Consider the following 24554-nt stretch of genomic DNA (forward strand, 5'->3'; position numbering starts at 1 on the left):
CTTTCTCCTCTCTGCCCGGTTAACTTACCATCTACATAGGCCAAGAAGTTACGATAGCAACAGCACTCTTACAGCAGTCAGGTGATATCTCTGTCCTAGCCAGCCAGCCCTCTACCATCCCCATGGGAGCCCACCTTCCCCAGCATGCTAGTGGATGCCTTGGCTCTATTTGGCCACTAATCCCTGAGGACATTTCCACATCCCCTTGGAGATTACTCTCACTGGAATCTTCCCTCTGGCCTTAATATCATCTCTCTATGGTTTCCCAGAAGCTCCAGTGCAATGGCATTCTGGATTTCAGAGCAAGGCCACATTAACCCTTCAAGATCTTAATTTTAAATATATCTACCTCCAAAGTCCTGTTCTTTTAAAACTCAATACTTAACATTTGTGGTGTCCTCCCAATACCTCCTGCAGAAAGTCAGAATAGCATTTTCTGGTGGTCAGTGTGCTGTCCTTTGATGGTCAGTGTACTATCCATTGTTTGAAGAGTCCATTGGACCCAATGAATGTCTAATGAAATGGTTCTCAGCATTGTCTGGGTCCCAGAATCCCTGGGAGGAGGCAGCAAGTTGGGATGCTCAGTCCTTTTAAAAACTTGTTATGTGATTCTAATACACAACAATAATTGAGAATAATTGCCAAATACCCACTGCCCTTAAGACAGGCGTCCTTCATCACTTTTGTGTCCTTTTCCTGGTTTAGAACTTTTCTCCTCATCACCTTGGCTTACCCACATTGAGGCCCACTTTTTGGGACTTTTCGAATGGCTTATGCACAAGTCTGTGAAGTTTTCTTGCTAAAGTCATTGATTAGGAGCTCTAGGGGCTTGCAGTGACAGTTGCAGACTTGGATATTTTATCCTGGCTCTTAAAAATAATTAAATATGAAATGAAAATGGCCGCATGGGACAGGGCCCAAGGAAATCCACTGCCAGCAGTTCTTCTTTCAGAAAAGTGTTTTCTTCTCCCACATCTTGTTTTCTCTCTCAAGTTTGAGCCTTGACAAACATTCCCTTCAAGTTTAACACTGCATAGGAAGTTCTTGCTTTGGGGAGGCATGATTACAAAGTTCTTCGTTTAAATATCCTCAGAATAATTACAGTAATATGACACAGGTTTAAAGAAAGAACTTTTACATTTTGCTTGGCAGTTTTTGCCAGGGGTCCTGGCCACTTCTGTTCATTATTTCTACCTTTTAAAGTTTCCCATATGTTTTATAATATGGATTGCATTTTTCATTTTACGTGAGCTCCAGTAATTAAAGAAACAGGTTGTGACGCTCCAAAGAGAGACTTGTTTTGCAGATGCAGCTGAAATGATTCTGTGTTGGGCTGTGGAGAGGTGGGCTCATTGGGCTGAGGTAGAGTTTAACATAAAATTGGAAATGGCTTTAACATCATTAAGATGATGACTTCGTTGAGCAATTTGTCTTCAGTGTCCAAAGGAGGATTCCATGTTTTCCTTATTTCACTAATAGTTCTGTGTTTTGTAGATTCTTTGGGATACAAAGAAGGAGCCATATTAGTCAAATTCAGTAAAGAGTAGACTAGTCTTCTTAAAATCACCCCACTTTTGGGGCGCCTGGATGGCTCAGTGGTTGAGTGTCTGCCTTTGGCTCAGGTCATGATCCCGGGGTCCTGGGATCGAGTCCCACGTCAGGTTCCCTGCAGGGAGCCTGCTTTTCCCTCTGCCTGTGTCTCTGCCTCTTTCTCTCTGTGTCTCTCATGAATAAATAAAATCTTAAAAAATAAAATAAAATAAGATCACCCTTCTCCAACTTAATAATGAACAATAACTCCCTTCTGTTGAATCAGGTTTTAACTCTTTATTCTGACATTCAAATCTATGTGCCACTCCTGAATCATCATGAGAGCACATAGTTCTAGCTACTCCCCCGAGGGCACTCTCTGCTGCAGTAAAACCACTCACCTGTAGCCTCCTGCTTGATGAATCTGGAGTTTTGTGTCCCTGTCTTTCCTCATAGCCTTTGAGAAGCCTGGAAGTCTTTTCGCCCTCCTTTTCAAAGGCTAGCTTCAGTTGCATTCTTCCCAGAAGCCTCTGATTGAATGTCTTCTTCAGGCTTATCATCTGTTATATTTTGACAGTTAATTATAGTCACTATCACATTGTCCTTTCTAAGTCTTATTTTCTCAACCAGATTAAAACTTCTTGAAAATACATTGATTTTAATATTTTTCCATTGTCTCACATGGGACTCATCCCATAGTTTTAAGAATACTAATTGAACTGAAGAGATTCAGTATTCCAAATATTCCAAGTTCTAGCAAAGCCTCCTGCTCCTGAGCTTCCAAGTGAGTTCTTAGTTCTTCTTCTGATGGTTTGAGTCTGTTCTGATAGTATTCCATGGTGATAATTCAGGGCTATTTCTTTATTGTCACTTAGAGAGATGAGTGAATACAAAAAAATTTTTTCAAGAAATGAAATTACTTCATTTGTAAAAGAAAAGTCACCCCCCAAGATCTTGTCTTTTTTTTCCCCAAGATAAGCTAAACAGTCTATGACTTTAGTGAACCAACCTAAAAAGTAAATGCTTTAAATGAAATCTGATAGTAAACACCATAAAGTGAAGCAAATCTCAGCATTGGAACAATTTTCAAAGATCACATTTTAAGGAGCAACAGAATTACAATGGCTCAGTGCGTGTAAATGGGAGTGTTTCCATAGAGCCAATATAAGCAGTTCTAGTAATTGGAAAGGAAGAATTATTTTTCATTCAGTCTCCTGTCTAAATGAACAGTAAATTAAAAAAAATTAAGTCAAACATAGGTGAAACTATTTTAGAGTTGATTTTCTTTTTTAAAAATGGGAAAACATTTTCATTTCACCAATAAGTAGTTAGCTTTCTTTTTTTTTTTTTGAAGGTGTCAAGATGGAAGAAATTCCAGAGACCCAAGGCTTAGCTGAATGCATTTTCATGTTAATATCACACTCCCCACTCACTCTCAACTTACTCTGGCTTCAAAATAACTTGGAGGAGGCTCACCTCAGTGTTTCTGAGATCCACTCAAGAAATTCTTTTGAATTTGTGTCAGCCTCAGAAATGACCCCACAGAGGGTGAGAAGGAGAGTGCCTTTCATTTTGATGATAATCATTAATCAATAGTATTTATTACACAATCATAATCCTTTCCCCAAAAAAAGGGGAAACAAAGGGGAGACAAAAATGGGAGACATGTTTCTCACTATCAAGGTTCAAAATCTGGTTTACAGGACCAAGCATTTCAATACGAAACAGTTAGAAAAACATCATGGCAACATGAGTACTGTTACCAGGAAGCAGACAGCCCTCGAGTGATGCTGACACCTTTAAGAGCCAGGGTTCCCCCTTATGCACCTGGGATAAAACCACTGGTCAGGGCACCTCTGCTCCTTCTCACCTTCTCTGCGTTCAAGGGAAGATTATGCTTCACAGCTCTCAAGTTTAAAGTCTCCCTAGTTGTTGTTTTTTTTTTTTTAAGATTTTTGTTTATTCATGAGAGACACAGAGAGAAAGAGGGAGGCAGAGAGAGAAGCAGGCTCCATGCAGGAGCGGGACGTGGGACTCAATCCTGGGTCTCCAGCATCACGCCCTCGGCTGCAGGCGGCGCCAAACCGCTGCGCCACCGGGGCTGCCCCAAGTCTCAGTAGTTGACTCTAACTAGAGTAAACTCTAAGTAGCAATTCTGAACCCTAAGTCCAAATTCCTGAGAGGAGGAATCTGGTTGGCCTTTCTTGGGCTGGCTGTCCAACTTTAATCAGCTAAGAGATGAGAATGGGAGTCACACCATAGAATATGCTAGTACCTGACAACCTAACCTAAAGAAGTATAGGTCTAGAAGTAATGTTAGTAGTGTACTAGTTTTTTAAGAGTTATTTGTATGCTGTCAGTCTTATTAAAAAGGAGACAACAGACACAATAGAGTTACTTGTGCTAAGCCCACATCACCAAATTGAAAAATCATACATAACCTAACTGCAATTTCAAACTTCTCCAGGAAATGTAATTTTAACCAGTTAATCTGAAATTTCCTGGTCAGTGCTAGTGTGGTAATCCCCTAGTAGACCTCGTTTGTTCCCCAAAGGAAGGGGAACAAATAATCCTTTGACCCAAATAATCCTTTTTCTCTCTTACCACTTCCTTGTGTCATCTCCTCTCTGCCTTTAAAAACTTTTCTTTTTCTGTAGCTCTTCAAGGCTCTTTCCTATTTGCTAAGTGGGACGCTACTTGATTCATCAACTGTTCAATAAAGCCATGGAGATCTTTAAGATTTACTTGTTTGAATTTTTATTTAACAGTCTGATCTCTCAGGGTCAGGACATCTGGACCCAAATTATCCAAATTAATTTTCATGGTTTACTTAATATTTTAAAAGCATATTCTGAAAATCAGTAGTTAAACCTTCTTGCTTTCTGAATTTTTTTTCTCTGACCTCTCCACGAGCTTGTCTAAACTAAAATTCCTTTAAATGGCGGTTTAATTAGGATTAAAAGCATGGAGCAGCTGTAGTAAGAAGTATTGGAATGACTTGTGAAAACATCATGAGAGAGAGAGAGTGTGTGTGTTGGGTTAGGGAAAACAGAAGAGAGAAATAAAAGTTAGTATATATTAATAGGTAAAGAAGTAGAATTATTCCTTTCCATAGATTCTTGGGATTCTACTTTCCTCATGGATTCTCACCTCAGCCACTAGGGTCAAAGGGCTAGAGGCTAACCCAAATAAATAATTGGACCTTCCTTAGAGGCTGGTTGTATGCCAGGGCAGAGAAAGCTAATGGTATAGTGATATCTGAGTTAATCTATGTGGTTTGCTAGGTGATCAGAGCCTGGAAGTACCGGTTCTAACTCTTACATACGTTTAAAATGGTCTCCAGAATATTGAATCATTTTATGTGAGCCCATTTGGACTGTTTCCGGGTAATTTGGCAATTCAAGACATTTAGCCACCTTTTTTTCCATAGAAGGGAACAGATGAGGGAAATGTGAAAGTTTTAAGAGGTATGTGCCATGTTTTACAATAGAGATGGGGGGTTTTCAGAGTCTGAAATTGCAAGATTACAAAGTAAAACTAGTAGGGGGGCCTAAATACTCTTGAGTGCTTAAGTTATTCAACTGGAAAAACAAAAATTCAAACTCTTACACTTAAGATTTGAAACTTTTAAGAGTCTAACTTAGAACATATGAGTTCATTTACCAGATATTTATTGAGCACCTAAGGCATCTTTTTTTGAATTGGCGATGGAAACCTGGACTTTTTTTTTTAAACCCAAGAACTCCCAACTTGGCAAGTGTTTGAGGATTTGTTCTGGCAAACCACCTGGCAAGAGAGCCATGGAATAATATTTTAGTGGCTAAGGTATCCAAAATTGTATACTGTTCTTTTATGACATCACCTTATCTCCCTATCATGCCTTCCTTTTCCTGTACTTTGTATTTTAATGATAACAGGAGAAATCAGCTGCATTCGATTTCAAAATCTCAACTTACTTTCCTTTATCTTGTTAAGGAGCGGCGCAAATTTGGTCCCTTAGGATGGAATATTCCCTATGAGTTCAATTCTGCTGACTTTTCAGCCAGTGTCCAGTTCATCCAGAACCACCTTGATGAATGTGATATTAAAAAAGTGAGTGAAATTATTCTTTTTCCCCCTACTTTTATTGCTGTCCTTAAATCAAGGTTCTATAGACTTTTTCAGTCTATAATATACAGTTGAACCTGCTGAGGTTCCCCCAGGGCCTCCCCATTCTGATCCCTTGTTTACTGGTCCAGTCGTTTCCCCTCACACCTCTATTGACCATAAGGAGTGCATTCAGACCCCGATTGAATATTCGTGTGCCCCCCCCCACTCAAACCTCTCCCGTGCACACACCACAGAGACAGACCACAAATGAGGAAATTCAGTGTGTGCAAAAACTCCACGGCCTTCCTCATATCACAGGTAAGTGCTCCAATGCACTTCAAGAGAACAGACATCTCATATCAGACCTTTCTTCCAGCATCTCCCTGATGCCTCTTCAGAAGTGAAAATGTTATCTCTCAACCCATGCGGAAGTTCTTTCTCACCTTTAGTCACATCTTAACAGATGTTTAAGCTTATGCAAATAGATAGAAATAACTTCTAATCATGGTCACTGATCATTGTCTAGCATTTCACAAGTCTCAGAGTGCTCACGCATGCAAGATCTCGTCTGTAGGTAGGCACAGAAGGCATTACTATTCTCCCCACTGTACTGATGAGATAATGGACAAGAGAGAATAAAGGACTTCCTCCTCACAGAGCTAAGAACACAACCCAGTTGTTCATCCACATGTGTTAGAAAGGATTGGAAATCTGTTTTTTTCTATGATCTTGAGCAAGTTTATGAGCCTCTCAGAGCCTGCCTCCTCATCTACAAGGTGGCCATGATTTCTGTGAGGAATAAGTGAGTTAGCATTTGTGAAAACACATATGGTGCACAATAAGAACTCAATATCAATTTCTTACCGTCCCTCCTTCTCTTCTTTCTCATAGTAGATCTTGAGCTAATTATATTTAGATACTGAAGTATCAGTATGGTGATGGTGAGCCATGATGAATTTTTATGTAGGCCCCTGGAGGATCTAGAATCAAATCATCATTTTTCCTTGAAGTTACAAAAGGATATTAAATTGAGTATGACAGTTTGATGAAAAATTATATCCTATGGGCTCATATTCTGTTATTATTTATCATTTGGTATATACAAATAATAGTTAACCTTGGAATAATTGCTTTGAAAGGCAGTGGAGCTAATGAATCAAAATTTAGCCAAAAGAAAGTAAATTTAAAAAATCAAGCATTCTTACTTTTCCTACTCCAAATGTATTAAGTGAAAAAAAAAGTATTAATATCTCTAATGTATTGCTAGAATAAGTTTGCTATGGAAATTAATAAATACTTTGATTTAGTTATAGTTCACAGAATGAGACAGCAAAGGATTGCATTGTAGAAAAATGCTGTGAATGAATAATTTTCTAGTTGTTCTCATACTGATTCAGAAAACATATTACTAGGAAAGCTTATTAAATCGTTGATTACTTGATTTTTTTTCCTTTCTTCACTAAACACTACTTTTTTCTAATGGCTTGGCATTAGTATAATGAATATTATAGTTGATTACATCCACAGAGTGAAAAAAAAAAGTCTTTTCCCCCCATTTTAAATAATCAATGAGTAATATATTCACCAATATTTAGTATTGTAGATTTTTCTTCGGTGACCAAACTCTAGCAGTTTCAGCCATGTAATAGCAAAAGAGTTAGTAACAGAAGATTATGAGTCATTTTAAATGTGATCTAGCTAGTGCTTCGTTTTTGAGACATTTCCTCCAGGAAAAGATCTGAAATGTTTAGGATTGCTCATTTGGATTGACAATGAATAATCTCTTGTATTTTTAATAAAGGGTGTGTCATGGAGTACAGTTCGGTACATGATTGGAGAAGTACAATATGGAGGCAGAGTGACAGACGACTTTGATAAACGTCTACTTAATTGCTTTGCTAGAGTAAGTCAATTTACAGAAAAGGCATGGGACAGTTTATTGCATTTTCCTTTTAAACAAGAATATTTGTTTGTTTGTAATCGGTGAGCCAAACTTAGGGGGGAAAAATCCATAGAGCAGAGCTTCTGAGAAGAAACAACCAACAAAACCAAGACCAAAACCAAAACCAAAGCCAAACCAACTAGCAATCTACTTATGGTCCAGAGCAGAATAGTGGTCAACTCTCAATGGTCTGTGAATTATCTGCTGTGTAAACGAGTTGCTTATTTTCAGGGTCTCTCCCCACTACCCCTCCTCCATGAAAATGTGACAATTAATTTGCTAATTCCTTTGAGTGCAGGTCTTGTGAAGATTTCAAGTCCCCAAATAAGTGATTGGAGAATTAACTATAATTTGAGTGTTCGCATCTTTTCCATTAGGATAAACAATTGTTCATTTTTCCCTCTGTGCCCAGTAAAATCCACATACATCATCACATTGGCAAACATTTTCTAGAGAAAATTATTCGTTGGCAATTACAGTTTTCACATCAGTGATAGATGGTATAAATGTGTTTACCAGATTCAAACTCTTCTTAAAATCTTCACGTTAAAAGAAGCAATATACATTACCTAAGTTGGAAAAATCAGATACATGAGTATTTTATGGTTATTTGAATTCTTTATAGTAGGCCCTATGTTGGCAATTCTCTGTTTCAATGATTTTGTCCCCTTAACAAAAACAACAAAGTATAAGCTTTAGGTATATTTTGGTAAACTGGAGTTTGACCAGGAATCTGATGTTTTGTTCAATACTTATTTATTTTTGCAAGTATTTCTTAAAGCTGTATGTGGAGAAAGGTGGATAATGATAAATGCTGTATGGAGGTGAGAACCTGGCTACTGGAGATTAAGTCAGTACAGACCTCCCAGAAGGCAACTTGGAAAACCTTACTGAAATTAATTATTCTAGGTAGACACATCCCAAAACATTTCTAGAAAAAGTCCACAAGTTGACATGTATAATAATGTTTATGGCAGTATTGTATATGGAGCTGAAGGTAACATCATTGCTTGGGTTGCTTGTGGGTTCCCTTCCCCCAGGACATGACTTTGGTTGAGGTGCCTCCCTTCCACCAGGGCAATACCTTGGAGGGACAACAATGTGGTGAGCCCTTAGAAGTCAATAGTCCAGAAAGCTGAGGAGCAAGTGCTTGGGTCCTAAAGAAGGAACTGGTGGTGCATTGCAACATCCTCTACAAATACCTAATATGGATTAGTGAATGAGCACGATGGAATACTATTGCTCACCTTTCTGGAATATAATCTGGCAGCATTTAGTCATATCCAGTGTATGACACTTCCTGAACCAGACTCCCACTCCTGAGTGTGTATATATATATATATATATATATACCCACTATACTGCATATATATATATATATATATATATATATATATACACCCTATATATATATCCCAGAGAAATTTGCAAACAGGTCCATGAACACGTACAAAGATATTGCTCATAGTATTGTTTGTAGTAGTAGGAAGTTGAAAGTAACCTATGAGTCTGCCATGGAGGTATAGCTGAGTTAAATGTCGTAGATACCTATCATGGAATTTAATGCAGCACTTAGAAGAAATGATCCATATGACATCCTACACAGATTTTTAAAACTTAGTGTTGAGTACACAACCTAAAAAAATAAAATGAGATCTATAAAGTAATACATGCATATTTCACAAAGACATAGATCAAGCACATTTAAATAGATATCCTCTGAGGGAAGGAGACTGGGAGTGGAAACCAAGACTGAATGGAGGAAAATGAAAATAAAAGGGGCCTAAACTTGGGCACCTGAGTGGCTCAGTTGGTTAAGCATCCCACTTAATTTTAGCTCAGGTCATGATCCCAGGGTTGTGAGATTGAGCCCCACATTGGGCTCCCTGCTGAATATGGATTCACTCTCTCCCTCTGCCCCTCCCCCCTACTCACTAGCGTTCTCTCTCTCTCCAATTTTCTCTCTCTAAAAAAGGGGGAGCCTAGACTCATGAGAATAATAAAATAAAGGAATATAATTTCTTATCTCTCTATATCTGAGGTGTAAGGAAGAAAAAGATGTCTTATATGCTTTGTGTTAGAATGATTGTAAGAGTATCTAAAATTGGGGTTTTAATACTGGAGACTCTGAGAAGTGATTAGATGTTGCATATATTGTACAGATACTACCAGTAGAATGCTGATGGCCAAAAAAGAGGGAGTCAAAGATCACTACTAGTTTAGACTTAAACAATTGGGTAGAGAATAATAGAACCATTTACAGAAGAGACAGGCTTCAGAAGGAGTATTATTGGCTGGGGGCGGAAATTAGGAGATCTGATCATGTCACTTTTGAGATGCCCACTAGACACCCAGTTGGAGTTGTCTAACACTGTAAGTTCCCTAAAGGGGGGGGGACTTTGCCTGATTACATCACTGCCAGATTCCCAGCATGCAGAGCAGAACCTAGAACATACTACGTGCTCAATAAATATTTATTGAATAAGAATGAAAGAAGGTAAACAAGGCAGTTGAATTTATAGGTCCGGAACTCAGGAGAGAGGTTAGGGCTAGAGAAAAAAGAGTTGGAATTTGTCAGCATACAGATGGTTATTTGAAGTCAACAGATGAAAGCGTCATCTAAGAAGATTGTGCAGAGAAAGAAAACAAGCTAAGGACAGGGCTCTGAGTACTTTAATGTATCAAGAGAGAAGAAATAGTCAACTGAGAGAGGTGAAGGAAGATGAGGAAAGGGACTTTATTGGTACTTAGTATTTGACCAATAAATCTTTAAAAAATACAGCCTACTTTTAGGAAACATGAAATATACAGAAAAATGTAAAAAACATAAACATGTGGCTTAGTAAGTCTCTCCATATAGCAAAGAATATTTCCAGCTCTCCGAAAGACTCATGCATGTACCTTCTCCATCAAAACTCCCCATTCCCTGGGGGATCCCTGGGTGGCTCAGCAGTTTGGTGCCTGCCTTTGGCCCAGGATGTGATCCTGGGGTCCCGGGATCGAGTCCCACATCGGGCTCCCTGTGTGGAGCCTGCTTCTCCCTCGGCCTGTGTCTCTGCCTCTCTGTGTCTCTCATGAATAAATAAATAAATAATTTTTTAAAAAAAATTAAAAACAACTCCCCATTCCCTCAAGGTAACCGCAGTTCTAACTTTTATACAAACCATTTCTTTCTCACTGTACTTTTACCATCTAAGCAAGTACTCATATTAACATAGTTCAATTTTGCCTGTTTTTGAACTTCATATAAATGGAACCATAGTGTATATTACCATTTTGGTGTCTGGATTATTTTTCTCAATTTGGAATTTTGAGATACACCCATGTTGCCTGTAGTCTATTCATTTTCCCTTACTCTCTTGGGTTCCATTGTATCATATTGGTGGAAATTAGGATTGTTTCCACCTGGAGGTATTGCAAATAATACATCTGGGGACATTCTTGTACCAGGTTCTTGGAGCACATGAATATGCCTTTCTCTTAGAAGCTGAATTGCTAGGATATAGAGTTTGTATACTTTCCATTTTAGTCAGTCACATCAATCTGGTTTCCAAAGTGTCATTCCAAGAATACATCCAACCAAAGAATGAGATACTCCATTTCACCACATCCTCACCAACACTTAAGTGTTAGCCATTTGGGTGGATATATAATGGTGTCTGACTTTGGTTTTAATTTTTATTTCTCTGAATGCTAATGGACTTGAGTACCCTCACGCGTTGACTTACTATTGTAGTTTTCTCTCCTGTGACTTGCTTGTATGTTCTTGCCTCTGTTTCTCTTGGGTTATCCGTCTTTTTAAAATATTGATCTATAGGAGGTTTTTGCATATTCTGTATGTAAGTTCTTTGTTCATTATGTGGTTGCAAATACCTTTTCCCATTCTGAGCCTTGCCTCTTCACTTTTATTAGTCTTTTAATGATTAGAAATACTTAATTTTAGTATACCTGGTATATATTTTTCTATTCCTTTTATTTCAACCTTTTTGTGTCATTATGTTTCAGACTTATCTCTTATAAACAACAAAATTGAAAATTGAAAAGCTGAAATTTTTAATATCTAGTCTGAAGATCTTGTATATTAACAGGCAAATTAATCATTTTATTTTTGTGATTGCTGTATTTTGACTTATTCTATCATCTTATTTTGTGGTTTTCATTAGACATGGTTTGTTTGTTTGTTTTGGCCTTTTTTCTTCTTTCCTGCTTTTTAAAAATGTGTTTTTATATTTCATATTGGTATGAAAATTATGTATTCCATTTTTAGTCTTTACATTTTCTAATATGATTACTTAAGTGAAAATCTAACCCTACATTATAGCCCTTCTGACTTGCATCTTTCATATTACTGCCATGGAACATTTTGGCTCCTCCTCATTTTTATCCCCATTGCTGCCACTCATTATGATAATTTTACAACCAGTGGTGATTTAGATTTATCAATATATATACCGGTTGATAGAAGGAAGCCAGCCCATTCCTTATGATGGGGGAAGTCTAGGGCTATGGGTGCAGAAACTGGAAGGTTTGGTGGGGGAAGATGGGGTTACTTTCTTCTGATCATATCCATGCTCAGAGTGAAATAAGAAGCATCATCAGCCAAAGAAATGCAGGTCATAAGCTGAGGGGAGGGGACAGCAAGTGTGGAACATTTGAAGAAAGGGGATGAGATGTGAAGTAGTTGCCTTGGAGAGTGAGAAAGGGAATATGTGATTCATGTGTTCAGCCTCCCCCACTAGATTGTAAGCCCATTAAAATAAGAAACAAGGCATCTAAGTTTCTGCTTCCTATCTAGCACCTAGGATACACTCAATACATGTTTGTTGATGATGATAAATGTAATTTAATCTCAGCAGATTGAGATTTATGTGCCTGGGGTCATAGTCATCTAAGACAGAGTAGATTGGATTGATTTTTACTGACCCCAGAGCACAACCTGAAAATCAAGTATCGTTTTTTTTTTTTTTTTTTTTTTTTTTAAAACAACACCTTATAGTAGCTTTAAATATTACCTGGACTTTTTTCTAAAACGTAGAGTTCAAGAAGAGTCCCGACTAACCAACCGTCTTAGTCATTTTGTCTTGGTTTTATTGAAACTGCCTTAATTAAAGGTGGCAAGAACACTGCAGTTTACTGGCAAAGTGAAGGGGATTTCTAAGAGACCTCTTTGCCCTCCATGTCAGAACCAGAGCTGGCTCTCTGGATAGCAGCTCAAAGCTGCTTGTGGGCAAAGGGAAGGAGAGAAAGAGCACCTGTTACTCAAGCTTTTGCACCTTCAAGCCCTCAAGGTGGGTGGTTCCTCCCTGTGACCTGAACCTGTCTTCCCCCTCTTCTTCTTCTTCTCTATCCACCCCCCACCACCATACTGCACTGCAACCCCCACCACACACACACACTCAGGGCAATAGAAGACTAGTCAGCAGGCCCCAAACCCCTCTCTGAAGCCTACAGTTCTCCATCCTCTTGGCCTGGGTATCACTCTTCTTCTTCTTCTCTATTCCCCCCCCCCCCACCATACTGCACACACACTCAGGGCAATAGAAGACTAGTCAGCAGGCCCCAAACCCCTCTCTGAAGCCTACAGTTCTCCATCCTCTTGGCCTGGGTATCACTCCCCTCTCTGGAGTTTAATTACTGCTCTAAATGAAAAGCTCACCCTACTGTTTTCCATTCTTTTGCCCCTAGGCAGCTTCCCTGCCCAGCCCCCACTTCTTTATCTCGGTCTCTCTCCTGACTTCCCTTAGAGTTGCTCCACCTTCAGTGGCTCCAGCTCTCTGAGCATTGGGCTGCCCCACATCTTGCTCCCTTTGAAACTGCACTTCATCCTGCACTCCTGTCAGCCTCCTGTCTCATCTCTTCCTTCCCCTCACCTGTTCCAGATGGCACCTCAATAACAAGTGAGGTGAGTTTGGGTCTCTGGATATAAAGACACAGAGTTACCAGGAAACCCTACTGAGGATGGCTGTAGCAAGCACGATGGAGCCCACATGCTCCTCCTAGCTCAGTCTTTGCTTCAATCTTACCTTCTGACCTGCTGGCCTAACCTTCTTGTGGTCACTTTACCCTGACCATGCTACTCAGTTTAACTGTGTTCACTTATATGTGGAATATGAGAAATCATGAAAGGGACCATAAGGGAAGGGGGGGGTGGAATTGGGGAAAAATCAGAGAGGAAGACAAACCGTGAGACACTCCTGACTCTGGGAAACAAACAGTTGCTGGAGGGGAGGTGGGTGGGGGCATGGGGTAACTGGGTGATGCACTTGATGGGATGAGCACTGGGTATTATACTAATTGTTGGCAAATTGAATTTAAATTAAAAAAAAATAAGAATAAAAAAGAAAGATTTAAAAATTGTGTTTCGATGCCTTCAAGTTGGATCTTCTATCCCTCTGACTTTCAACTCAGGGCTTTTCTTTGAACCCCTGTTTGTTTTCTCTGTTCTCAACATCTTATGGCTGTGTCTCCCCTCAAACCAACAACTGTAGAACTTTATTGTCCTTGGAGGATGACTGCTTATCTTTTATAAGGTACCTTTTAGAGTCTTCTGAAGTAATTCCATGTTGACTTCTTAGTCCTTATTTTGACTATCCCCCCAAATGTCCTCCATATTTGGTGAAACTCAGTTGTTTGTGTGTTTGTGACTCTGGCTATTTATGTGCGTATTGATAAAGTGATAGAAGAAACAGGAATGTAGAAGAAATAGGTACTAGAGAACTCGGCGTGGTCACTGTTGTAGCCTTCGCCTCCATAGTCATCCACATCACTAAAAACACAATCTTTCTAATTAATGATCATAGCACCACTCTCTTTAATAACTTTCAGAGGATCCTCATTTCTTAAGTTCACGCCAGTCATTGCCTAAAGAATATTTACCCCAAATTTCATCACTTTCTCCACCTGCCTCACATTTTTGCATCAGTTACTCTGTGCGCCTTTGCTGGTGTGGTCTCCTCCGTCACTAGTTCCCTCATCAAAATCCTGTCCTTCAAGGCTTCTCTCTAAGATCACTCCCCAGATAAAGCCTTACCTGACATCCAGCTGGCTATTCTCTCTTCCTGCTGTAAGCCTCCTTGTACTCTGCTTATTCTTCTTTCTTCTGGCTCTTACCTTGGTGCCCTTTGGAGGGTGGTCTGTTTTAAAATTGACTTACCCCTCTACTGGGTCACTAGCTCCTTGAAGGAAAGATTCCCCTTTGCATTCTGTTCCAGTTATAAGCTCCATGCCTTGTGCACAGGAGTTGAGTAGGATAGAACATCTGGGGGGGGAGGGGTGTCTCTGGGGGTGGGGTGGGGGAGCAGAAGAGAGAACCAGCACACAGGGCATTTCAGAGTGATCATGGGACCTAAAAAGAGCTGGAAGAAGGGGATGGAAGGAAGATGCTGGATAAAGTGTAACCCACTGAAGTAAAGCCCAATCCCCATCTCTTTTCACATTGAGTCCTCTGAGTGATTCAGACATCCTGCCTGTACTTCTGTTCCTCCTGTCTTCCCATTATTTTCCTTCCTGCTGAGAAAATTGCTCTGTTAGACACTGAAGTCATTGCCTCAAATCTGGCTCGTAGGCATTCAGCATTATTTTTTTTCTCTTCTTCAGAATAAGTCTATTCACACCAAGTATATATTTGTTCTCTGGCTTTTACATTACAGATAATCAATTCATATGGAATGAGAAAAGGATGTCTTAAGGCAAACAATAAGACGGTTGGATACATTTGCTTCTTGTGGCCAGGGACATAACTTAATTAACAGAGGGAGCTCTCCAGCTCAGGGTGGGAGGGTAGACAATTGTCACGTTTTCCTGGCCTTGTGTGGTGCGCAGTGCTGCTGTGAGCCACATGGAACACAGCATAGCCCCCGGCATGAACCCTGTTTTGGGGGTGAAAGGAGGCCATGGAAATGCCCAGATCCTCTCTCGCATGTGTGACTATTGCCTTATCTCTGCAGTGTGTTCCCATTTGTCTTAAAAAGTAGGATGGAGGGTCACGAGTTTATTGGAGCAGAGAGTGGCCTTGCAAGGCTGGCCACTCTCTGGTCACTATTAGCAAGCACCTTCTTGGGTGTTCAAGAGAGGCTTGGGCTTCACTGTTTTTGTGTCATGTAGCCTCTCTTTTCTTCATATTTTTGCTAATTATTTCTATCAGTGGGTTTCTTAAGGTCCTTTCAAACCCAATATAAAAATTTATTAAAATGGAAATAAGGTGACCCCTTCCTTCCTTATAGTTTTCATTTAGACGTTCATCACTTTTATTTCTTCTGTTTTCCCTCCTGCATAGGTCTGGTTCAGTGAGAAGATGTTTGAGCCATCGTTCTGTTTTTATACTGGATATAAAATCCCCTTGTGCAAAACCTTGGATCAGTATTTTGAGTACATACAGTCACTGCCATCCCTAGATAACCCCGAAGTCTTTGGGCTGCACCCTAATGCTGATATCACGTAAGTTCCTGGCATTTTTTAATTTTAAAGGATCATTTGTAACTCAGCCTGGCAAAGACTGTGCATTTCATTTTCTCTCTTAATTTCTCTCCTTTCCCTTTTTTTTATTTTTCTGTGAAAAATAATGTCACTTCCTGTCTCCCAATTATAACTTTGTCATATCTTGGCCTGCTCTCCCCTTACTAAATCCTGATGCTCCGGAGTTTACGACAAGCTAAAGCTCTAATTTATGCGTTGATTATTTCTCCTCTGTCATGTCGTAAAACCAGTTGGTGTTATTGGTATTGATGCTTTCCACTGATAGGACCATAGTCTTCCAGCTTCTTGCCTCTTACCAAAAAAAAAAAAAAAAAAAAAAAATCCATTAAAGATAATGGTCACAAACAGAGTCTAAAAGGGCCAGGAGGACAGAGAGAAGGAGGAGGAAGAATTGTGTTTCTGCTTGATCCTCTCTCTTGTGGCTCCTGTCCTCTGATTTACTCGCTTGCACCCATCTGTCACTAATACCCATGGTGAGCACAGAGCACAGCTACAGAGCCTGGAGGAAAGGCTGGGGGTTTCAGCTCAAGGTGAGGGCCCCTGCTCTGGTCACCAAGGTAAGAGAGGGTAAGTGAAGAGACAAGAAATGCAGCCAAATCCCCAGTCCCTTCTCAGACCCACTCACTGAATGAAGGAACCTGAAAACAAGGCTCTCCGGTTCCACAGAGAGAGCACCAAAAGTCCCCAGCTGAGATTCTCATCTGGATGGTCATTGCCTCTGGCCCCTCGAAGAAAGATCACAGAGTTTATGTCTAGGAGAGTGGTTTGGGTGAATGGAAGAAACCAGACTCCTCTGGTAGAATCTAAGCTGTGGCAACCAATCGAGGAGTGGGATGTCCCTCTCCCCGCATCACTCACCTGCCACTGCAATTTTAACAACTCTGCAGAGGGGCAGAGAAGTTTCTCACCTTCTGCTTCTCTGCCCTTGCCCACCATCCATGGAGTTCCAACTTGCTCTCACTGCATTTTTCTCTCCACCCCCTGAATGTGTGCTTTGCCTCTTGTGTAAGGCTTGGCCTCCTGGCCTCTCTGTCACCCATACTGATTCTGATTTCTCCAGATCCTCTGATCTCTCCCATGCTGCTTTTCATCTTTAGAGATGTAGGCATGACCCAGAAGAGCCATGAATGGCTAACACTCTTTTCAGACCCCATGATGGAACTGTGGTGGCTCTGGTGGTATTTTGAAGAGGCCTTCATAGGTTAGCTGGAGACAGGAAAGAAGTGAAGAAATAAAAAGAAAAATTCCTCAGGGATCCATTTGAAATCAACTCAAACACTATCTGAAAGAAAGAACACAGAAAAAGAGTTTTGCTTTAGCTGAAACCTTAGAAATCTGAGGCAGACCCCATCACTCCTCTTTTCAGAACCCTCCTAAGTCCCCCATCTCACTCTTAAGTCAAGATCAAAGGCAGATGGTGACATACAGGTGACCTGCAAGGCCTGCTAGGACCACCTTCCCCCACCTCTCAGCCTGATCTCCTCTGTCCCCTCCCTCCCTCACTGCCCAGCTCCAGCTCCTGCTAGCTTCCTATTACTCAGAGAGGCCTCATGGGATACTTGCTCCTCCCAGAACATCCCTCCCCCCAGATATCATTGTGGCTCACTGGCTCACCTTTCCTCTTTCTGGTCTTTAATTAAATGTTACCTTTTCAATGATGTCTTCCCTGGGTGCCCTATTTAAAAATTGCAGACTGCTCCTCAGCCCTCACCCCAGACTCCATCCTCCTTGCCTACTTTTTTCTTTAGATTGTATCACCAGCTGGCATATTTTGTATTTACTTATTTATTTGCTATCTTCTGTCTACCATCATTAAATATAAAAGCTATCATGTCCAAAACTTTTGTCTATTTTTATTACTGTCTCTCCAGTGCTAAACAGTGCCTGATGGCTCAGGATCTATGTGTTGAATGTGCCAGCAATACTAAATTCTTCTGGGTTGTGAAGAATATAATGAATGAGAATAGTCTATAGAAACAGTTCATGTGAGTGGGCAGAAAAAGTGCCAATGATGTAAAGCACTTCTACGTTAGTAATTGAAAAAGCTCACATATGAGAGCTCCACACTTTGAGTTCATCCTTGCAAGAGCCCAAGGAGTCATGACAGCTGGTTCCTAGAGAGTTGGATGCTGTTGGGGGCTACAGGATCCTGCCACAGAGTGTGTTAAAGCAGGGTTGAACTCATCGCATCCTGACTTACCCATGTGACCATAGCAGTTTGGGTCATCAGCTCTCAAGAAAGATAAACCAGAACTAGAAGAAGCCCAGAGAAGTAAGCCTAAAATGTAATGCAGATAGAAGGCAGTGATGGAGTCAAATTATTTTTTCCCTTGACTTTTTATTCTGAACTATTATAAATCCTCAGAAAAGTTGCAAGTACAGTGAACGTCATATAGCCTTCACCCAGAGTCACCAGTTGTTAACAGTTTGTACCATTTACCTTTTCTCTTTCTATATTTATATCTTTGTATGTTTATAGATCTACAGTTATATCCTTATGTAACCACATCTATTTCTGTGTGTGTGTGTGTGTGTGTGTGTGTGTGTGTGTGCTTATAGCCCCCTCAATGGATAGAGCTAGGAAATAAGTACTTTTTAAAACGTCATGAGTTGGGGTGCCTGAATGGCTGAGCTGGTTAAGTGTCTGCCTTCAACTCAGGTCATGATCTCAGGGTTCTGGGATCAAGCCCTGCATCAGACTCCCTGCTGAGTGGGGAGCCTGCTTCTTCCTCTCCCTCTGCCACTCCCCCTGCTTGTGTGCTTTCTCTCTCTCTCTCTCCCTCAAATAAATAAATAAAATCTTAAAAACAAAACGACACCAAAAATGTCATGAGCTAATACTAGTAACTCCAATTCCAAAGGTATACTTCACGTCTCTTCTTGGTCTTCCCTCATTTCAATATTGAAGTCTCCTCTCTCCCATGATAAGAGCTCTGGATCACACTAAGTTCAATATATTTACCCATTTGCTCTAAATGACTCCACCAAGACCGCTACCAACAACAAATGTATTAAGTGGAGATCAAGATTTCTTTGCAGTTCTTTTAATCCCTGGAATACATCCCACTGAGGTTGTACAGAGCATTCTATTCAGAAGTCACTCAGATAGTTTTCTCTGTGTGGTTATGCTATCAATTGATAGATAGGTGCATTCATTTATTTCTGTTCATATTACATTTAGTTTTTTTCCATCTTTGTCGCTTGTCTTAAATACATGAAACATGGACATGGCTTGAGAGTCACGGCTAGATAAAAGGTGTTCTCACACCCCTCCCTCTACCTTTTTGGGCAACCAGATGCATTAGTTTCTGGGTTATCTTCCCTGTGTTTTTTTTCCCTTAATTTTTAAAATTTACTTTACAGAGCACAAGTGCATGAGTGGGGAGGGGAGGCAGAGGGAGAGAGAATCTCAAGTAGATTCCCTGTAAAATGCAGAGCCCAACATGGGGCTTGATCTCAGGACCCTGAGCATGACCTGAGCTGAAACCAAGAGCTGGACATTTAACTGACTGAGCCACGCAAGTGCCTCTTTCCTGTGTTTCTTTTTGCTAAAACATAAATACATATATATTCTTATTTCTTGTTTTTTCCTACATAAAGTTGCCATACTTTATATATAATTTTGTGTCTTATCTTTTCCAATTAAAAATGTATCCTCTGGGGCACCTGAGCGGCTCAGTTGGTTAAGCATCCAACTCTTGTTTGTGGCTCAGATCGCCATCTCAGGGTTGTGAGGTTAAGCCCTGCATTGGGCTCCTTGCTGGGCATGGAGCCTGCTTAAGATTCTCTCTCTCCCTCCCCCTCTGTGCCTCCCCATCCTTGTACAAACTCTCTAAAAAATAAATAAATGAAATCTTTTAAAAAATGTATCCTGTAATCGCTCCATATGTTCCCATGTCTTCCTCACTATTTTTTTTTTTTGTTTTACAGCTGCATGCTCCTCCATTGTTAATATGTACCATAGTTTATCATCTGTCTCCTGTGGGTGGGCATTTAGGTTGTTTCCAGTATTTTGCTATCCCAAATAATTCTTCAATTAATGATCTCATGGTTAAGGTTTCTCATGTTGTTGGAGATATATTTTCAGGGTGTGTGGCTGTGAGTGGAGTTGCTAGATCAGGGATTAGTGAATATTGCCAAGTCCTCTCCACAGGACTGTGCTACTTTGCACTCTCAACAACAATGTGGTAAGGCCCTTCCTTCACAGCCTCATCAACAGAGTATTGGTGAAGCTTTTGAATTTTCACCAATATGACAAGTGAGAAATGGTATCTCAACATAGTTTTAATTTGTTTTCTCTTCTTTTGAGTGAAATTAAGTACATTTCATCTGGGGACTGTTTGGACTAAGACCATCTTGGAGACCCTGTGGATCAATCCAGATGTGGTTTGATGCAGGCCAAAATCAGGGATGATGCCAGAATGGAGAGGGTAGAGCACAGCTGTAGGACATGTCCCAAAGGGGACCCGTGAGATTTAGTGAGTATAGAGCAATGGCTGAGAGTCTTGTGTAGTTTTCATCCATTTGTTGCTGCCACCTAAGGAGTAGAGAGCACAGCGAGCCTTCTATGTCTTTTGGCAGCTCTCTTCACCACTCTATCCAAAGGTTTCTAAGTCATCACTGGCCAGCATGCTATAGATTAGATGCCACAGCTATTTTTTCCCAAAATAGAGTGTCAGGATCTTGTAATCTCTCATCACACCAAGTGAGATCAAGTAGAAGGTGCTGGAACTCTGCCTCCAATCTGTCAGACAACTAGCTGGCTTGTAAGACCTGCAGTCCTCCTCCTCTGATCTCTCTTCATTCTTAACTTCCCCACCTGGTCTGTCCTTGGGTCTTTCCCACCCACTCCTCCTCTCCTCCTCCTGGGGATCTTGGTCCATGTTTGGTTCCTGCTCAGGCAAGCAGGCTCTGTTGTGCAACTCTGCATGTGGTCATTTTTTTAGTCTCTGGGTGAGCTTTGCCCTAGGTTTGAGTCTTCTTTTTCTTGGCTCTGAAATATTTGATGACTGGAATGCTAGGCATTCCAGGCCGCCTTCTTGGAGGGCTGCACTCCAACCCTTCGCTGTTCCCCCATCAGCCACCAGGAGGCAGTAAGCAATAGCAGATAAAGCTTCTCAGCTAAAACCAACCCCCACCCCCTCCCAACAACACCCCTCCCATTCCAGCAGGAAGTGACTTTTCAAGTTCTGTGTGAGATGATAGAAGGAATCAAAGCTTCCCCTGACATTTCTGGTCTGGAAGCTGGGATGGTAGAATTTGGAACAGAAGGGCATTTGAGAGGGAGGTTGCAGAGTTCTGTTCAGGTGTGTTGAATTGGGAAAGACGGAGGGATGTATCTGAGTGGGGAGAAAGACATGGATTGGAGCCCAGGTGAGAAGTTCCAGTATATTTGTACAGAGATTTGTACACTTGAATCCATTAGAGGGGGTGGACTCTGTAAAAATCAGTGAGAAATCTGTGTGAATGTCCCCAGCTAGAAGAATCCTTCTTAATTTATCTGATGTGCACCCTGTTCAACAGCACTCTTCCGGATAGGCTTCTGGCCTATGGTTAGGCCGTGGTGGAGAACTCTTATGTCCTTGCTTATAGCATCTGTGCTCTGAAGCTAGCATCCATAAATTTGAGAGGAGAGAGAGATTTGCAAAAGGGGACGATAGGTCTTTCTCTTCCTTAAGAATGCAGAATCCCTGAAAAGGTGAGTGGGAAATACAGCTGAATAAATGCTTTAAAATAAGTAAAATCTCTCCCAAGAGCTTAGATACCTTGGCGACAGAAACCATAAAAATGCATAGTTTATTCACATTTTATTATCTAGATTTATAAGGTACCAAGGACTCTGCAAATTCAACTATCTCAATGTCAAAAACAGTTATTTATTTTCACTCTTTTTCTCATTAACGGTTATGCATATTTTTCTACCTTCTGAAATTTATCAAATGCCCTATTACAACTTTTATATTCATTTCTATGCAGGATGAATTTAATTGTATTCCTTTTAGTATTAGCTGAAATTGGAGTTTCAGAGTTTTATTAAGAATGTATGCTCGTTGTTATTTCATGTGCAAAGACGTATGTAAATCTAGGCTGATTTGGATGTGATAGTGCACTAATATCTCATTAGATGGTTGTTTCTTTGTAGACAGTTCTGTTTTTTATTTGTCTTGCATTTTTATTACCCATGACCTTGACTCTACCACTCGGCAGAGGTGACCTGGACAGCTGCCCCAAACCACCAAGCTAAAAGACCAATAGGAGCTTCTTCCTATATTTACTCAAAAGAGAAATTTTCTTCTAGAAGTAACTCGGGACCAAAGCTCATGAAGTATTATAGTTCTCTTCAACTCAGAGCATTTATGGGGACTGTTTTCCTGAAAGCCTGAAAGGCTTTTGAGGTATATAGAGATATTTGCAGTTCTCCATAATAGCTAGCTAACTAGGCTTCTGCCTTTCCTACCTTTGCAAACATAAAATCACATAATGGATAAAGAAATGTGCGTTGTATAGCCCTGGCATTCTGCACCTAATAAAATGTGTGGCGGGGAGATGATCCAGAGACCTGTGCAGATCTTATACAAAATGGGTCAGCTTTTCAGGGTTTCTTCCCCACATCCATGTCCTGAGGATTATTCTCAGATCATCTCATAAAAAAATAAAATCGCCCACCAAGACAATGATTTCTTAGGTGAGATCTAGCAGCAGCAGTATGTCCATTTGCCCCTCCCTGGAGCACTGGTGAATGCGGCTGGTACCAGCCAAGAACAGAATGGTCATGTTCACAGTGCTGTGCACTGTTGGCACCCAGCCCCATGTATAGAGCATTTTTCCAAAGAGGCAATGAGCTGGGGGTGAGCCAAGAGCTCCTGAGTGCCCCAGACATGGGGTCTTTCCCCTTTTTTATTTGTAGTTAGAGCAGGTAGGAAGAATGAACTCTGATTTTCTTGGTGTGAATGGAAATTTACTGTGATTTTCTTCTCTTTAAACTTTAAAGATCTGTGCTTAAATATCATAATAAATGCAGGTTTTCTTTACCTTCAAATGATGTCTTTCTGATTCTCCTGTGTTCTGAGGAGCACCTAAACTTTATATATATATATATATATATATATATATATATATATATATATATATATTTCCCTTTGTATGGGGAAAGTTGCCATGAAGGAAGCAAATAGTGATAACGGTAATTTACTATACTTTTACTATAAGAAGAAACAAATAATTACATGTTCATGCCTTTTAAATACTGGAGAATTGCTCTCCTTTATATTTGAAGTTTAATAAAATTCAAACCAGCTGGCCTGAATTCAACAAACAAACATTTATTGAGAACTTACTCTCTAGCCAACTTGGGATACAGAGATTAGCAAGACACCATCCTTGCCCTTGGAGTTCATAATGTATTAGGGAAAATGAATGAGTGGCAAATAGTTATGTAATACAATATGATGGATCCTAAAATCAGGATTATATAGAACACACACACACACACACACACACACACACACACTGCTAGGAAAACAAAGATGAAGAAGCAATAAATTCAGGAATTTAAAGTAAGCTAGTGAGAGAGGTCATCTCTGAGCTATGCCTTAATGGACGTGCAGGAGTTCCAGGTAAGAAAAGGGGTAGGGAGGAAGGGGCAGCAGCACCAAAGATAAGAAGGACAATGCAAGGAAAGAGGAAGATAATGAGCAGTAAGTGTATACACATATATTGAGTCACCAAGTTGTACACCTTAAATATATACAATTGAAAAAATATTAAAATGCTCTGGCACAGTGAAAATAAAAGGCATAGATTAGGGTACGTACGTGAAGGAACAGTCCAAGGGGGGGCATGAAGATGTGAAAGTGTGTTCTGCGTGCGAGGAGCTAAATCCAGTGTGCCTAGAGCATGGTGGGGAGGGACTTCAAGAGAGGAGCAGCCTACCCATGAGGCTGATGCACGTACAGAGACTGGCTTGGGGCACCATGAAAATGCTGGAAATTTCTAGATAGAGGCTAGCAGTGATTTGGAAATAGGTCTTGGAAACCAAGAAGAGCTGGAGAGTTGCATCAAGAGGAGACTATCTCCGAAGTTTGTAGATTAGCGGCTGGGTGGAAGCATTGATGTTCAAGAAGATGGGACAGATCAGGACAAAGAGAGAATGAAAACAGTGAATCAGGTGTTGGAATTGTTTGATTTGGGAAACAGAGAGCCCTAGAAGTCAGCAGAAATGTGGATATGTAGAGATTAGGATAAAGTTAGAGGTTTCACACTACCCAGACTTGCCTGGTTGTTCACAGTCCTCAGCAAGAGGACCGTGATAGTGACACCTAATGTAGCAGTCTCCCCTCACTGTATCTGATGCTAGAATGAGATCGTGGAGTAATAGAAATCACAGAAATATATCTGTCTGAGAATTGTATATAATATGTGGCTCCTTGACTTTTGATGACTTCATTTTGTTGTTGCATCAGCTATTTTCCTGCTTTTCCTCCTTAGAGTTATCTGTATTATTCTTAGACTTTATATG

At 40.4% G+C, this 24554-nt stretch overlaps 1 protein-coding gene across 1 annotated transcript in view; it reads left to right on the forward strand.

The window, feature by feature from the left end:
* The window catches only part of DNAH8 (dynein axonemal heavy chain 8), a 331702-nt gene that overhangs the window by 273671 nt on the left and 33477 nt on the right, over window positions 1–24554 (forward strand). Inside the window, exons 82-84 of the mRNA XM_055330260.1 lie at window positions 5506–5622; window positions 7421–7522; window positions 15837–15997. Of these exons, the coding sequence (XP_055186235.1) occupies window positions 5506–5622; window positions 7421–7522; window positions 15837–15997 (380 nt within the window). The remainder of the gene's footprint in view (window positions 1–5505; window positions 5623–7420; window positions 7523–15836; window positions 15998–24554) is intronic.

The sequence above is a fragment of the Nyctereutes procyonoides genome, unplaced genomic scaffold (genome assembly GCF_905146905.1).
Source record: "Nyctereutes procyonoides isolate TBG_1078 unplaced genomic scaffold, NYPRO_anot_genome, whole genome shotgun sequence".
Lineage (NCBI taxonomy): Eukaryota > Metazoa > Chordata > Mammalia > Carnivora > Canidae > Nyctereutes > Nyctereutes procyonoides.